This window comes from Drosophila nasuta, chromosome 2R, assembly GCF_023558535.2.
Source record: "Drosophila nasuta strain 15112-1781.00 chromosome 2R, ASM2355853v1, whole genome shotgun sequence".
Classification (NCBI taxonomy): Eukaryota; Metazoa; Arthropoda; class Insecta; order Diptera; family Drosophilidae; genus Drosophila; species Drosophila nasuta.
This window is the reverse complement of record NC_083456.1, coordinates 15,442,222-15,456,990: the sequence shown is the minus strand read 5'-3', so window position 1 is coordinate 15,456,990 and position 14,769 is coordinate 15,442,222. Positions and strand designations below refer to the sequence as shown.

General features: G+C 42.9%; 2 protein-coding genes across 5 annotated transcripts in view; one reads left to right on the top strand and one right to left on the bottom strand.

Moving 5' to 3' along the window:
* Positions 1 to 14,769, bottom strand: part of LOC132787773 (patj homolog) — a 33,111-nt gene that overhangs the window by 12,577 nt on the left and 5,765 nt on the right. For 2 of the 4 annotated variants that reach the window (XM_060795061.1, XM_060795062.1), the window contains one exon: positions 10,393 to 13,615. The exons of 1 other annotated variant lie outside the window; for it this stretch is intronic. In XM_060795061.1, coding sequence (XP_060651044.1) covers positions 10,448 to 13,159 — 2,712 coding nt within the window. In that variant the 5' untranslated portion in view covers positions 13,160 to 13,615 and the 3' untranslated portion in view covers positions 10,393 to 10,447. The remainder of the gene's footprint in view (positions 1 to 10,392; positions 13,616 to 14,769) is intronic. One more of the 4 variants, XM_060795063.1, reaches the window with a different exon arrangement.
* Positions 1,777 to 2,831, top strand: LOC132785345 (farnesol dehydrogenase-like). Its single transcript, XM_060791409.1, has 2 exons — positions 1,777 to 2,389; positions 2,473 to 2,831. Exons 1-2 carry the CDS (start codon positions 1,820 to 1,822, stop codon positions 2,650 to 2,652), a joined length of 750 nt encoding a protein of 249 aa, XP_060647392.1. The 5' UTR covers positions 1,777 to 1,819; the 3' UTR covers positions 2,653 to 2,831.

Sequence of the window (14,769 nt, the reverse complement as noted above, 5' to 3'; positions counted from 1 at the left end):
GAAATTCGTTAGAGAGATAAATGCAGAGAAATGCTTCATTTATCAAGCTCAAATACGAAACTAGTTTCTGCTTCAATGCGCCACAGCTCGATTGGTCGAATGCACTCTCTGATAACACTTAAAATGTTCTCCGGCAAGCACTCGCTTGCACTTGCATAGGAGCATTCAATTTATTGCGTATACGTAGTGAGCATACAGGTTTCATTTTTTTTCTTTTTTTTATGGGCTCACTGGCTTAACTGACTTTCAAAATGTGCACTTAAAAATGTTGTTTGCCAGCTTTGGGGACTGCAGTTGGCGCTGACAAATGCCTTTAGGGGGGCCTAAGTATGCAAATTCGAGCTCAAAGCGGCCTTATGGGCAGTCACGTGGTAATTGAATCGTGCCACGAATTGAAAGCGTGTTGTAATGCGCCCAAGCAAAAGACCGAGCAAGAGTACGAGCATGTGCCTGGAGGGGCTGGGGCTGGGGGATTGAGCTTGTGCCTACTCGTAGCCATTAGAAAAGTGCACAAGTTATGTGAATGAATGCAGGGCGGGAAGTGAAAGGGGAGGTGGGAAGTTAGCTGTGTGTTTGGCAAACAGCATTTCAATGCTTTCAACGCACACGCAAACTAACAAACAAACAAATATCATTACAGCGACTTACATATGCAAACGGCAGGCTGACATCAAATAAATAAGTATATGCGCACTCGAAAGGATATGAAAGCCTGTGACGACAACGTATATACATAAAAGATGAAGTAGAATTGCATATAAATACTTGTATGCCAAGGGATGAGCAGCAGCAGTAGCAGCGGCAACGACAGTCGGGATAAGGTTTGGAGCGAGGTGCAAAAGGGGTGCGATTCTCAAGTGGTTGTACGCGAGCGCTCGCTTTGATCGAACTTGCTGTGGCGTATGCTTAATGTATGCATATAAATACACGAGTACCACAGGAACACACACAAACACACACATACATTGAGAGTAGTAGTCTCATATTTGCAAACGCATACATCTTCATTCAATATACATGCATGTATTTTCGCGCTGATAGCAAACAAGCAACCAGCAACAACGACAACAAACGAGAAACAACAACAACAACAGCGGCATCTGTGAAATAACATTACGAACAATAAATGTGACATCGAGCAGGCACAGTGGGTGCTATAAGTAAAATTCAACAAACACGACTACAACTACTAGCAGCAATGATGCTTGATCTCCGCCCCAAAGCCCTTCTGCTGTTATACAATTTTTTGCATTTAGCTTTAGACCAGTTCGCAAAAGTGAAAAAGGTCTAATTGTTTTGTACACATTTCGATAAATCACAACACTTTGCAATATTAACTTTTATTCCAATAAGAAATAACTAAATGAAATGCAAAAACAAGGTTTTTGAAATATTTGTTCTAATAGCATAGTGATGCTCTTTTTAAATTCGAAACTGTATGATATATAGTAGTACAAAAGACATATAAGCATCATGACTCTCGCTTCCATGGGAGAGCGCAAGTTATTCTCAGCAAAAGCTTTCGCTCAGTTTTGCATGATCATGTCATCGATGGAGTATGCCCTGCTAGCATTTTTATGAAAAAAGCTTTCAAAGCTAGCCACTCAATGGCTACGATCGCTGATAAGCTCTCAAGCTAAAACGTAAACAGAGAGCATAACAAACAGAGCTATCAGCATGACTCTACAGTTTGTAGCGATTCGACAAACATTTGAGCTTTTTGCCGGCAAGTATAAAAGCAGCGTCGCAACCTTCAGTAATGCTTAGTACATTGACTGTTTGAGTGTGACAGAGTTAAAACAATAGTAATTTTATCAGAATGAATCGTTGGTTAAATCGTGTGGCTGTCGTGACGGGTTCCAGTTCTGGAATTGGTGCTGCCGTCTGCAAGGACTTGGTCGCCAAAGGCATGGTTGTTGTGGGACTAGCACGTCGTGAGGATCGTCTGCAGGAACTCAAGTCTGAACTGCCAGCGGATCAGGCAGCTCGCTTCCATGCCCGTAAGTGTGATGTGAGCGATGAGAAGCAGGTGATTGACACATTTGCCTGGGTGGATCAGACACTCGGTGGTGCCGATGTGTTGGTCAACAATGCTGGCAAGCTGGCATACATCAACGTCCTCGACCAGGGAAATAGCAGCGATCTGCGTTCCACACTTGATATCAATGTGCTGGGCGTGTCTTGGTGCACGCGAGAAGCGTTCCAATCGATGGAACGTCGCAAGATTAACGACGGTCACATTGTCATCGTGAACAGTATCCTCGGTCATCGGGTGCCCAATGTGGGCATGAGTCTGAACATGTATGCGCCTTCCAAGCATGCCATCACTGCCTTGACTGAGGTGTTGCGGCAAGAATTCCTGGCCAAGGGAACACACATTAAGATAACTGTGAGTTTATTCAATTCAAAACATTTAATTTCACAATTATGCGAAATACGAAATCTAATTCAATTCCCTTATTTTTGCTACAGAGTGTTAGTCCTGGTGCTGTTGATACGGAAATTATTGACAAGACAAAGATTCCAGCTGGCTTTGAGTTTCCAATGCTGCGTTCCGAGGATGTGGCCGATGCCATCACATATTGCATTTCAACACCGCCAAATGTGCAGATTCACGAGCTGACCATTAAGCCCATTGGGGAGAAAGATTAAAAGCAATCTCGAAAGTTCTTTGGCCGAATTTATGCTTGTATGTTACGTTTGCCAGTTTAATTTATAATCATTACTATATTGATTAAACAGGTACCATTTATCCTAAAATTGGAATTTAATTCACTAAGTTTTCGTAAGGAGTGTCCATTGTGTTGGACAAGGAAGGCAAAAATACAAAGTTGAAATCAACATCAATAACAACAAATCTGCCTGTGACAAAATAAGATCAGTATTAGTCTATTAATGCTGATTTCAACTTTATCATCAATATAATTATGCAGAATTTATACATACATATATAATTTTACTAAATTATAAATAATTGCATTTGCATATAAAACGAAATCACGACGACGAAGTATTTTATATTAATTAATTTTAATTTAAATTTAATTATTAATTATTAATTTTCATTAAATTTTATTTGCGATATTTGGTGAAGAAATATGTATAATTTAGATTGACAGCGAAAGAGTTTAATACGGCGAATACAAAGTAATATTTTAACAGTCAGTATAAAAGTGAATAGGTCTCTTGCATCTTTCTACTTTTTTTTTACTTGCGATAATTTTAAAGTAGTATAAAAATCACTGACTGCAAAAAATTTTAATCATTGTGAATTCTAAAGTTTGATTTCGAGTATGTGAGAGCAAAGTGAACAGGTCTCTTGCAGTCAACACTTGAGCGCACTTTCTGTATTTTTTCTGCATATTCTGTAAATTCAAATCCCATTGCAATTTACTAGCTGCCTTTAGATGGCAGTCGATAGCAGCTGCTGTTCCATCAGTTTTGCTTTTCTATTGACACTGCGCTCACTTTAAACTAAGGCAGCCGAGTGGAGCAGCAGTTGAGTGGAGGGGTGAAAGGGGGCCAGCTATGTACTATGCATTGGTGCGGTAATCCTTGCATACACAATGAGCTTCCAATGCGTGCGCGTTGGCGTCAAATTAGTAAGTGAGCGTGGGTGTGAATGTGTGTGTGTGTGTGTGTGTGTAAGGGGGTGTGTGCACAACCTATCTAGGCACTGCAGGGCCGGAAAACATTTTGCCAGAGCATGCAGGGCAAACAACACAAAATTGGCAACAAAAACGGCCAAGGATTTGGCCTGCAATTAACTGGTTACCCAGTTACAGGCACTTGCAGCTTCAATTTCCATTACGCAAAGGCAACCAATTAATAGTGCTGGGCTTTGCTTTGCTTTCCAAATCCCCCAATTTGAATAAAATTGCTCGCATTTGCCGTACAAATACGGTTTTAACTATTTCACTTTGAAGGTAAATACTGTGCACAGTATTTTCCATGGGAAAATTTCGTTTGAATTTATCGAGTATGAAAAATTGCAATAAATATTCATTATGTAGTATTTGGTTAAGTCATTGCGTGAGTTTATTGGGGGCAAAAGCGATTAAGTGATTGTTATAAATAACTCTGCATGAGTAATTGCCAGGAAGTGACAAAGCGATAAAATCAAATAACACATTAACTTTAACATATCCATAACTCGCAAAAGTAAAACAGTCAGCTGGACCTTCATAAGCCGCATAATGTGTATATACGTATGTGTGTGTGTGGCTTAAGATTAAATGAAGATAAAATTAAATGGAGTTTGGTTTAAGATGTTGAAGGAGTTGACATTTTGCTCTACCAGAAAAGCATCAGGCGTATAAACACGCACTCAAAGTGACCATAAAACATTAACAAGCTCACAGTGGAACTGCTCGACTTTATGATTATTACTTGGATACACACACACCCACACACACACACTCATGCACCACACAACGTCACGAATTGTGGAATGAGTATAATTAAATATGAACACATATGTTTCTCCTTTGTTTTTTTGCTCCGTTTTTCACTGTCGAGCAGCAAGCGCAGAGAAAATCAATAAAAGCAATGCCAGAAAAGCTGACAATCCACCGACTCTGACATTTTATTTACCATATTTATAGCCAAGACAACGCGACAACTGCAGCACGGAGCACGAAGTACACAGCGCAATGCTATATAGTTTATAATTAAAGCGAATTAAGTAAATCAGTTGTCGACAAACTTAAGTCCTCAAATATTTATAATTCGTCAAGCAGCGCGACCAACAAGCTTAACGACAACCCAAAGGGATGAGTAAGCAGTGAGGAGGAGCAACAGGAAAAGGGTAGCTAGTTAACTTGTAGCTTCGAGAGTGCGTCAGAGCTGCTTGATGGTGGCATCTGTGCGTCAGCTCCTCATTTTTTATGTATTTTTAAAGCGCTTCGTTGGCCTGGCCTCCGCCGTTCAGTTTTGGGCTCATAAGTAATCACAGTCTTAACGATCTTAATAAGCGGACATGTCAGGTCGTCTTGGGGGGGCTAAAGCACAGCCGCGCAGATAAAAATCAAGTCAAGCACTCAATAATGCTGATGATGATGAAAATTCATGCACTTCACTCAAGGACTGCCGAAAAAATATCAAGTACCAAAATTTGTGCTCTTTATCAGCATTCAATTAAGCACAGTAGGCGAGTCTTGAAGGGGGGAGTTGAAGAGGGAGGGAGAGGAAGTAGGGCAGATAGCAAGCTCATTTTCGAAGCACTTTGCAATGCAGCAGAGTAGGAGAAGGAAGACGAAGAGAAGAATGTCGATATGCCAGGATAAAGGCAACTTGTTATTTATTGTTCTGCTCGCGTTCTTCTTCTGGATGCTGTTGTTGTTGTTGTTGTTGTTGTCATTCCTTGTTGTAAAGTTGCAAAAAGTTGTTGTGGACTTGCTTCTTTAAGCAGCTCGTTGTGAACTGTTGTTTCTTCATTTCGTTACATTTTTCTAGCCACACACAGACACACTTGGTCGTTGCATGTACCAGCTGCACTTGCCACACAATTGTTGCATTAAATAAATGTTTTGTATTCTGAGCGTTGCAGAGGCAAGCGAAAGCCTCGAAGACACAAAGACGTTGATAGATTTGCATACACATATGAATCCCGGCAAGTGCATGAATGTATGTGAGCCAGAGTGTGAGTGCTTGTGTGAATAGCAATGAGTCTAAGAAAGCGACTAGAGATGTGTTTGCTCCATCCATGCACTCTATGCCTTTTAATGAGTTTTTTGCCCGACTTGCAATTATTTTTCTTACATTTGTAATCAGCAACAGAGCATGATGATGATAAGAAGAAAGCAAGAAAAGCTCGGTTCGGTTATGTGCATTAAATCCGACACTTTAATTTATACTCGCTATAAATTTGGGGCATAAATAATTAAACGCTTTGGCAGAACAACAAACAAAACAAATCGCTAAAGACCAAAAAACCAAATTATCATTTCAATTCTCAGAGGATACAAAATACCGGCGACCAATGGAGAGTAGAATGCACAAAATTGCAGAGGGAAATCACGGCAATGCACAATGCTGAAAGCAAAATGCATTAATCACACCGATATTAAGCTTGCAAATTATGTTGTTTGGTCATTTGTATTTTGTATTTATATTATGGGATTTGCGTTTACATATGTCTATGCGCCAAGAGAGCGAGGACTGTGCAGGACTGTGTTTTCATTATTATTAGTGGCAAAAGCATTTATGTAATCATATGACCTCCTGCTGCTTTTCTTCCTTGCCCTCCTTCCCTTCCTCTCTCAGTGGCTGCCAGTCAATTATGCCATTGTTTACATTAATTTGACATCAAATTGCATTTGAATTAAAATGCAACGCACGCACATTTTGCTTCATTTGTCCCTCTCGGCAAAATGCAAAAGGCAAAACGTAAACGGCAAATGGCAAAAAGACAAAAGGCAACACTGTGTGTAAACTGTAAACATTTTCGATACGGATTTGCACTGGGCTGTCGTCGGTTGTTTAGTTAATTAAAATGTTATTAAAAGCGACGACGTCAAGCTCAACAACATCAACGTCAGGCGCTGTCTACAACTGCCAACAATTTTGACTTTGACCACATCAATTGCAATTTGACGTATTATGCACATCGAAGAGACGATAAACCCGCTTTTCCATTTTTATGTACGTATTTCCAATAAAATGCAATCACTGCACTTTTCATTGACTTTTAGTATAGATGTTCTTTTGACTAACTCTTTTGCAAAGTAAACCTACATTTTGTTTTATAAAATTGACCATTAATTAAACTGCAATTATAATAGTTAATTTAATCGAATTTATTAAAATGTTAAGTAGTCGCAGTCAAAGTAGTCCAAAAAAAGCATAATTAAAAACAAATTACGATACTAAAAAGCGCGTGTGTGTTTTTTGCGAAGTGATGAATTAAATTATAATAAAGGCTAAACACAAAAAATGCTAAATCTGCAATATTTGGCATATTGTGTGTTTTAATTATGCTTTTTCGTTTCGTAATTAAACAATGTACACACATTTAATATATACAAAAATATTTATAGGTAACAGGAAAAATTTCCACGCGTTGCCAACACGCAATAAATTCTTAAATTGATTTAAATTTAAAGAGTTGTATTTATGTTCAAAAAATACACAAATATTTGCATTTAAGAGTCAAAAGAAATGAACTCTTTAGCTGAGTTGAAAAAATGAGAAATGAGATACAAATTCCAGACGAAAAACTTTAAGAGTTTTTTTTTCGGTTGCAAATGTTGTGGTCTACCGCTATAAGAAATTAGATTCTCTTAGCAATAAATGTTTAGTTTGTTGTGTTTTTGTGGAAATTTAAGTGGAGCGAAGTACTAAACTTTAAATTTAATAGTAATTAAATTAAGTAGGAAAGTTAGAAATGCTATTTGAATATGTAAAACAATTTTGAAAGTAAATGTTTAATATGGAATTTTGGGTATATTTGAATAATAATGCTGCTCGTTTGGAGCATTCCGCTTGATTACCACTGTATAAAGTTCGGACTCGCATGAACCGCATGGATGGACCATTGGATAACTGGACGGTTGGTTGAAGCGGATGACCGCCGGGTTAATGCCGCGCATCTGCCTCAGAATTATATTTTGCTGTGCTGTCGGGTAAAATAGCGCGTACAATTTTGTTTTCAATTTTCAACACTTTTAATAGGCAATTAATTAAACGCTCAAACAACAACAAATACGAGTGTATATACGTACATACTCGTACGTAGTATGTACACAATTTTTGTATGTAGTTGTGGTAAACTCATGACTGCACAATTTTCAGGAGCCGCCAGCAAACATTTTTATAATTGTGGCAAGAGGCTTTATTATTTCAGTGTGCCAGCTGCTGCTACTGCTGGACAATGGACTCACTGTTCAAGCATAAAAATAAAAATAAAAAAAAAATAAAGTACTGTTGTGTACGTAGTCAGTATTCTCATAATTGCAATCTATCGTTGAGGCCATAAATCATTGGGAGGCATTGATAAACGATACGGCATTGGCATACTCCCTATCATTGTTATTTATAATTTATGCTCTTAACAATTGCAAAATATGATTTTTTAAACAAAAACTTGCGAGCGTTAAAAAATTATGCATATAAATTACAAATGCTCGGATGCTCGTAGTGGCCAGCGGGGGGAACCAAAGAGAAGGGGGAAAGCAACAACACTCAATTAACAAAATTACTATTTATGGGATTTTGAGAGACACACACACATGCACAGTAAACACACACCACAACCCAACACACATACATTCAGTGATATCCCCCCACAGGATTAGTCGCAATTTACAGTCAGTTCTAAGCTGTCGCCGGCAGAGCAGAGTCCAAGGTCGACACTGGGTCTCACAAGTCTTGTGTCTTGTCAAAGTTTTTGTATTTATTTCTATGCATGAATTATTTATGGCACAAAAGCCGCTCTCTGGACAAACTTGGCCGGTTTGCTTGGTTAATGTGCCAGGCCAAAAAGTTGTTTGGGGCCTTTTCTGTGTGTTTTCTGTTCTGTGTTAGGTGTTAAAGCATTGGGTGTATTAAAAGTTTTCAACACTACTCACATATGAGTGTATTTGTGAGTGTATTTTGTTCCCCGTATGTGGCGGCGCGGCCACAGCAGGAATTTCACAATTTTAAAGGTCACTTTGCTGGCTGGTTGCTTGGTTGGGTGAATGCCACAATTTCAATGAGTGCGATGAAAAAGTTTTGCCGGCATGCCAAAGATTCTTTGACAAAACTTTTGCACCTGCACCTTTTGAGGACTTTCAGGACGCGCCTGGCGACGCCACAGCACTTCATCTCCACCTCGAATGTATATATCAGCAATCAAAGCATATTAGAGCACAACAAGTGGCCGACAAAAGCGCAAACGTTTCACTCCAAAAAGCATATGAACAACACTCAAAAGGACTCTTCACTTGCCCCATCTCCACTCATTGTGCTCTCCACTCTCCTGGGAACGCACTCATTGTTTTTATTGTGGGCACAAATATGAGTTTGGAACACGATTCTCAAACCTATAAATTTGACAGCTGCTATAAAAAGACTACGACGCTCGGCTCTTCAAATTTTGTTTTGTGTTGTGTTTGCTTTTTTTTTCATTTTCATTTTTATTTTCATTTAAAAGTTGGGCGTTTTACTGGGCGTGGCTGTGTGGACAGCAATTAAATAAAGGCTCAAATGCACTACAATGGCTCACAAAAAAAGAGGCGAGAATGAAAAAGCTAAACATTAAAGAAGGCGCATTGAAGTGGCAACATTTGTCAATGACAGACAGACGAGTCCTTGGACTCACAATTGAATTTAACAAAAAAATATATAGAATATGAAAAGTTTAAATATATGCAGAGTGCTTGATATACAGAATACCCTATTATTTAATGTTACATATTTGTGGAATTTCAATTTATAAATATTAAATTACAATGCGCAATTGCGTGGTTTTTAAACTTAGAACAAAAATCGATACCTCTATTTTTATTCACCGCTTCAAGCTAAACTAATATAAAACAAAGTTGGTTTGACTTTTGTTACTTGACTTTGGTTGAGTATTTGTGTAAGAGTGAGTTGCAATTTGATTATTTGCTTAATCAGCACATTAAACATAGTCAAATGGGATGCCAATTAAAGCAACTGCAATTATTAAATTCATTAATTTGAAATGTAAGCTTTAATGCTTATTTAATGCGAAATTTCTATTCAAACTAAAAGTGTGAAAAGTTGTTTCTATTTATAGATTAATCAGCAATAAATTGATGTATTAAAGGTATGAATATACCCTTTTTTAAAAACTTTATGTAGCCAGGGTATGCGAGGCAAAAGAAAACTGCCAAGGAAATTGGCGACAGCTGCATGAAAAGATGATTCAATAATAATAACCAGCAGGCCAGGCCAGGCCAGGACAGAGCGGAGCAGAGTAGAGCAGAAGAGGGCACCCAGCACTCAGTGACAATGGCCATGGCAATCGTATTCATATTGTTCGAGTGTCGGCAACAGGTGCGAGAGACAGACAGACAGACGGACAGAAAGACAGGCAGGCAAACTCTTGTCACACACACTTTTGAATGGCACTCATGATTTGAATGCTGCCTGGAATCGAATAATTAAAAATTATAACTGAATATTCAATGGCACGTATACGTAGTGCGTATACGTAATATACGAGAAAGGTTGCCTTTAATTACAGCGTGAAAGCTTTAAGCTCGGGGAAAAAGGCAACTTTTATCTGCCGTATTAAATTAAGGCAAATGGCAGAAGAGGGGAGGGGAGTGTGACCCTAATTGAATGTTTACATGGCCATTGTTGCTGGCCATAAAAGTGGTTGAATTTTCGTTTTTTGTGTTTTTTATTTGGGTGGCATAATCCATAAATAATTATCATACTCACGGTCTGTAAACTGGCGTTGGCAACGTCGTTGCTGTTGTTGCTCCTCCAGCTGACACTATGTGCTGCTGGCCGAGTCGCCAATGGGCGAGGCAATGTTGCTGTTACTGTCCGACGTGGACAGCGGCCGACAAATACCCAGACGCGTGACGCCCGGCGGCATTGCCTTGAGTATGGCGACGGCCTCGTCGAGCTCGAGGCCCTGAAGCGCGTGGTCACCGACGCTGATGAGGCGATCGCCGGGAAAGATCTCGTTCGTTGCCTCCGCAGCACCACCGCGTATCAGGCCACGTATCACAATAACACTGCCCTCCGCATCGAGCGGATCCTGATAGTCGAGTATGGAGAAACCGAAGCCCTGCTCCGTCTTTTCAATGCTCACCACCGTCACTTCGCAACTCCACAGCGCCAGCCCGGACACATTCTCCAGCGACTTGGAGCGCTGTGCACCGCCCGCGCCGCCCGCAGCCGCTGCAGCTGCCGTATCCGTTAACGTCGCAGTGCTGGACGTATATAGCGAACTCTCCGACTGCGCCTTGCTTAGCAGATTCTGCAGACTCTGATGGCCGCCCGGCAGCAGACTGCGCGTCTCAAATGCCTCCGCATTCTGCGAGGTATTGATGATGGACGGCGCCCGTGTGCCGCGTGCACAGACGAGCTTAACGCTCGCCGGCAGCTCCTTGAGTATCTTGACCACATCAATGTGTCGCAGGCCCTGCAGCTTGTGCTCGTTGACCTGGAGCAGCTCGTCGCCGGGCCGCAGGATGCCCTGGCGGCCGACGGGGCCGTCTTCGAGTATTGAGCGTATGTAATGATGCGGACGCTTCTCAATGCCGCACTCGACGTCGACGGTGCCCTCGAGGCTGATTCCTAGACCTGAAAGTTTATTTATTTCGGCAACTAATATTTCACTTTCGGGAAACTCACTTTTCCAGGCCACCCTCAACGAGGCGGCGCTGGGACTGGCCAGTTTCGTCGGCATGGCGGCGGCGGCGGCGACGGAGGCGGCAGCTGGTGCGGCAGTGGGCGTGTCGCCAATGAGCACTCCCTGCTGCTCATTGGTGGGCGTCTTGCCATGATCGGGCTCAGTCTCCGACAACGTGGGCGACACGTGGGCCGCTTTATGATGGGCCGGCTTCGACTCAAGCTCGGGCTCTGGACACTGTTCGTCGGTGTCGTTGCCACTGTCACCGTCATGATCATGGCCATTGCCCAGATTGACGCCACTGCAGCTGCTGCTGGCATTGCCATTGGTTAGACGCGGCGCACTCGGATCGCTGCGGTCCAGCACGTGCGACATATTCGAGTCCACGGTGTCACGGGAGGGCAAATCGGTGGCATAGTCAGCGAGCAGCAGCTGGCCAACGCCATCGCCATCGACGTCGCCATCGTTGTCGGTGACAATGGAGTCCGCATCGGCGGATTTCGGCGGCAGCCAGCTGAGCGTCGCTATGGACGGCGAGGCGGGCATCGACAGCTGTGATTGCCCATCGCCATCGTTAGCGCTGCCGCCTTTCATCTCCGTGAGTGCCACCTGCAGATGCTCGAACTTGCGGCCACGCAGGAAACGCTCCAGCGTCAGATGCACCTCAATGTCCGTATTCCTCAGCAGCTCCACAGCCTGATGATTCGTCACGCCCGCCAGCGTGCGTCCATCGACGGCCACAATGCGATCATTGATCTGTATCTGGCCGCTCATCTCCGCAGCGCTGCCCTCAATGATGCTCTTCACAAAGATGCCCGAGAGATCCTCCTCCTCGCACACATAGCCAGCCACCGTAATGCCTAGGCCATAGACATTCTTGTGCAGCTCCACAACATACGTTTCCGTTTCGGGTGAATCAATGTAGGACGAGGGCGTTGGCGAACCGGTGCCAATGGAACAACAGTCGCCATCCACATTGCCGTCGCCATCGCCATGCACATCGTTGGGCGTTGCCAATCGTTTGCCGGCTATCACAGTGCCACCATCGATGTGCAGCAGCTCATCCTCGGCCGACCAGCGTGGATCCAGCAGCGGCAGCTGCAGCGATTGTCGCGCCGTCAGCAGCGCAGTCGTTGGCGGTGGCGATAATATCGAGTATGGCACAATGTCCATGTCCTGCAGGCAATCCGCACTGCCCGCATTGTTCATGCTATGCATGTGTGTGTGCGCGTGTGTGTGCATATTTGTGGGTATGGGAGGCAGGGGAAGATCAGCCAGTTCCGTGTCAGGAACATTTTGAGATGCAGACGTGGGCGTATAATTGGGCGCCGAAATGTTGCCCATGTCAGCACTATCGCCAGCCGGGGCGCCGGTGACGAGACCAACCAGACTGCCCACATCGAGCGCGTTGGCTGCCACAGCGGCTGCTGCTGCTGCTGTTGTGTTGGCGGTGGCCAAGCTCGGGTTTTGAAAGAGATGCCGCGACAGTTCTTCTGGGTCGGAGAGGAGCTTAGTTGGTATAATGGGCGCATGACAGGCCAGCGTATGGTAATCGATGGCCGTCGGCTCAACGGGCCGTGCCACAATCAGACGCACCTGAGCTCCGGTCTGACGAAGAACTGTGGCCACTTGCTCCGAGCTGAAGCCGCGCAGATTCACCTCGCCAATTTGCAGCAGATGATCGCCCAACTGCAGTCGCTGATCGCGCTCAGCGACGCCGCCCGGCGTCAGCGCCTTGATAACGACGCCCGTGCTGCGTCCGCCCACCAAAATGAACCCCAGGCCGTTGCCATCGTTGATCAGATCGATAACCTCCACCTGCGACCATTCCGTGCTCAATACCATGGCGCTAACGACGCTGGCTGTCGATGAAGCGACGATGGCGATGGAGATGGAGATGAAGATGTTCCTGCTGCTGCTAAACTTGTAATTGTTAATATTGCTGATGTTGTGGTTGCTGTTGTTATTGCTGCTGTTGTTGCTGCTAACATGACGCACTCTGCGTGCCTAGTTGGGCCGCTGCTGCTGCTGCTGGGTGGTGCTGTGTGGCAATGTTGCTGCTAGTTATCGTTATCGTTACGTTTATCGTTATCGTTATTGTTTACTTATGTGTATGTGGATATTTATGTAGTTGTTGCTGCTGCTGCTGTGGTTCTGCCTTTGTTATTGTTATTGCATTTAGAGTTATTCACCTTCGGCGCATTCAAATGATGATTATGGCCTGGCACGGTAACTGGCCGGGGATCCGCTCCTTGCACTGCCAGCGTCAACGACATTATCGACTACAGCAACACAGCACGCCTGCAATTATTGAAAAAGCCACTTAGTATGTTACCAGCTACACGGCGTATACGCAACGCAACGCGACTCGAATCGACTCGACGCGAAAATAAACCGAGCGAAGGCGATTTGCGTGACGAGCGTGAAACGCGATATTCAATTGCGAGTTCTCTCCTTTCACCCTTCAGCCTCCTTCAACCATCCAAACAGCAGAACCTGCACTTTCTGTTCCTCTTTTCACTTTCGCCTGTTATAATATTTTTTTTTTTGAATTTTTGTATTTATTTATTTATTTTTGTATGGTTAGGCGACAGCCGCGTGTTTCTGTTTTTTTTTAATGGCACCTTTTTTGCACGATTTCGTAATTTACATGCATACACACGCACGAGCGCACACACACTCGCACTCGCACATACACACATACACATTCTGCTAGCTGTTTTTTGCGTCCTGTTCACGTGCCACGCATGTTTGACATGCTTCAACCAACCTCCCTCTGGCTGGCTCGCACTGGCAATTAATTTGGAAAATGAGGATAACTCCCGGAAAACGCGACAAGTTTTGCGGTCTTAGTGCGGACTACTCTCCACCCATCCAACTACAACTGAAAAGAAACGCTTTTTAAAACGAAGCAAATTGCACTTAACGGCAACTCGAATGGCGTCCCTAAAACAGGCAGTTTTAGTCCCCGTGGGTTCCTGTGTGACTTTCAAGCACCAAAGTTGATTGCAACGCAACCTTGCTGCGGCTTTCCACTAACGACGCAGCATCAAGGCAGAGATGAGCAACTTTTGAGGGGCATAGTTTCAAGTTTAACTTGAATATTGCAATTTTTATTCAATAAAATTTCAATTTTGCCTAAATTGAATTTTGCTAGAAACAAAGCTAAACTCTTATTCAATTTATATTGTAAATAAAATGCCTATTTAATATGCAATTACAACAAGAAGGCCTAAGCTACAATTATAATAAATAAATAAATATTTGCTATAACGCAAGCTGCCTAAACCTCAAACCTAATCAAAATATGAATAATTTATTTGTTTGATTGATAAATGAAAACAACAATGGCGAATAATTTATGTGCTTGTTGTTCATGAGTGAAATCCAAACATGACCTTGGAAGACATTCATTAATCTAGTGGTTTATCCAGGCATATGCCCCTTCAAATTAA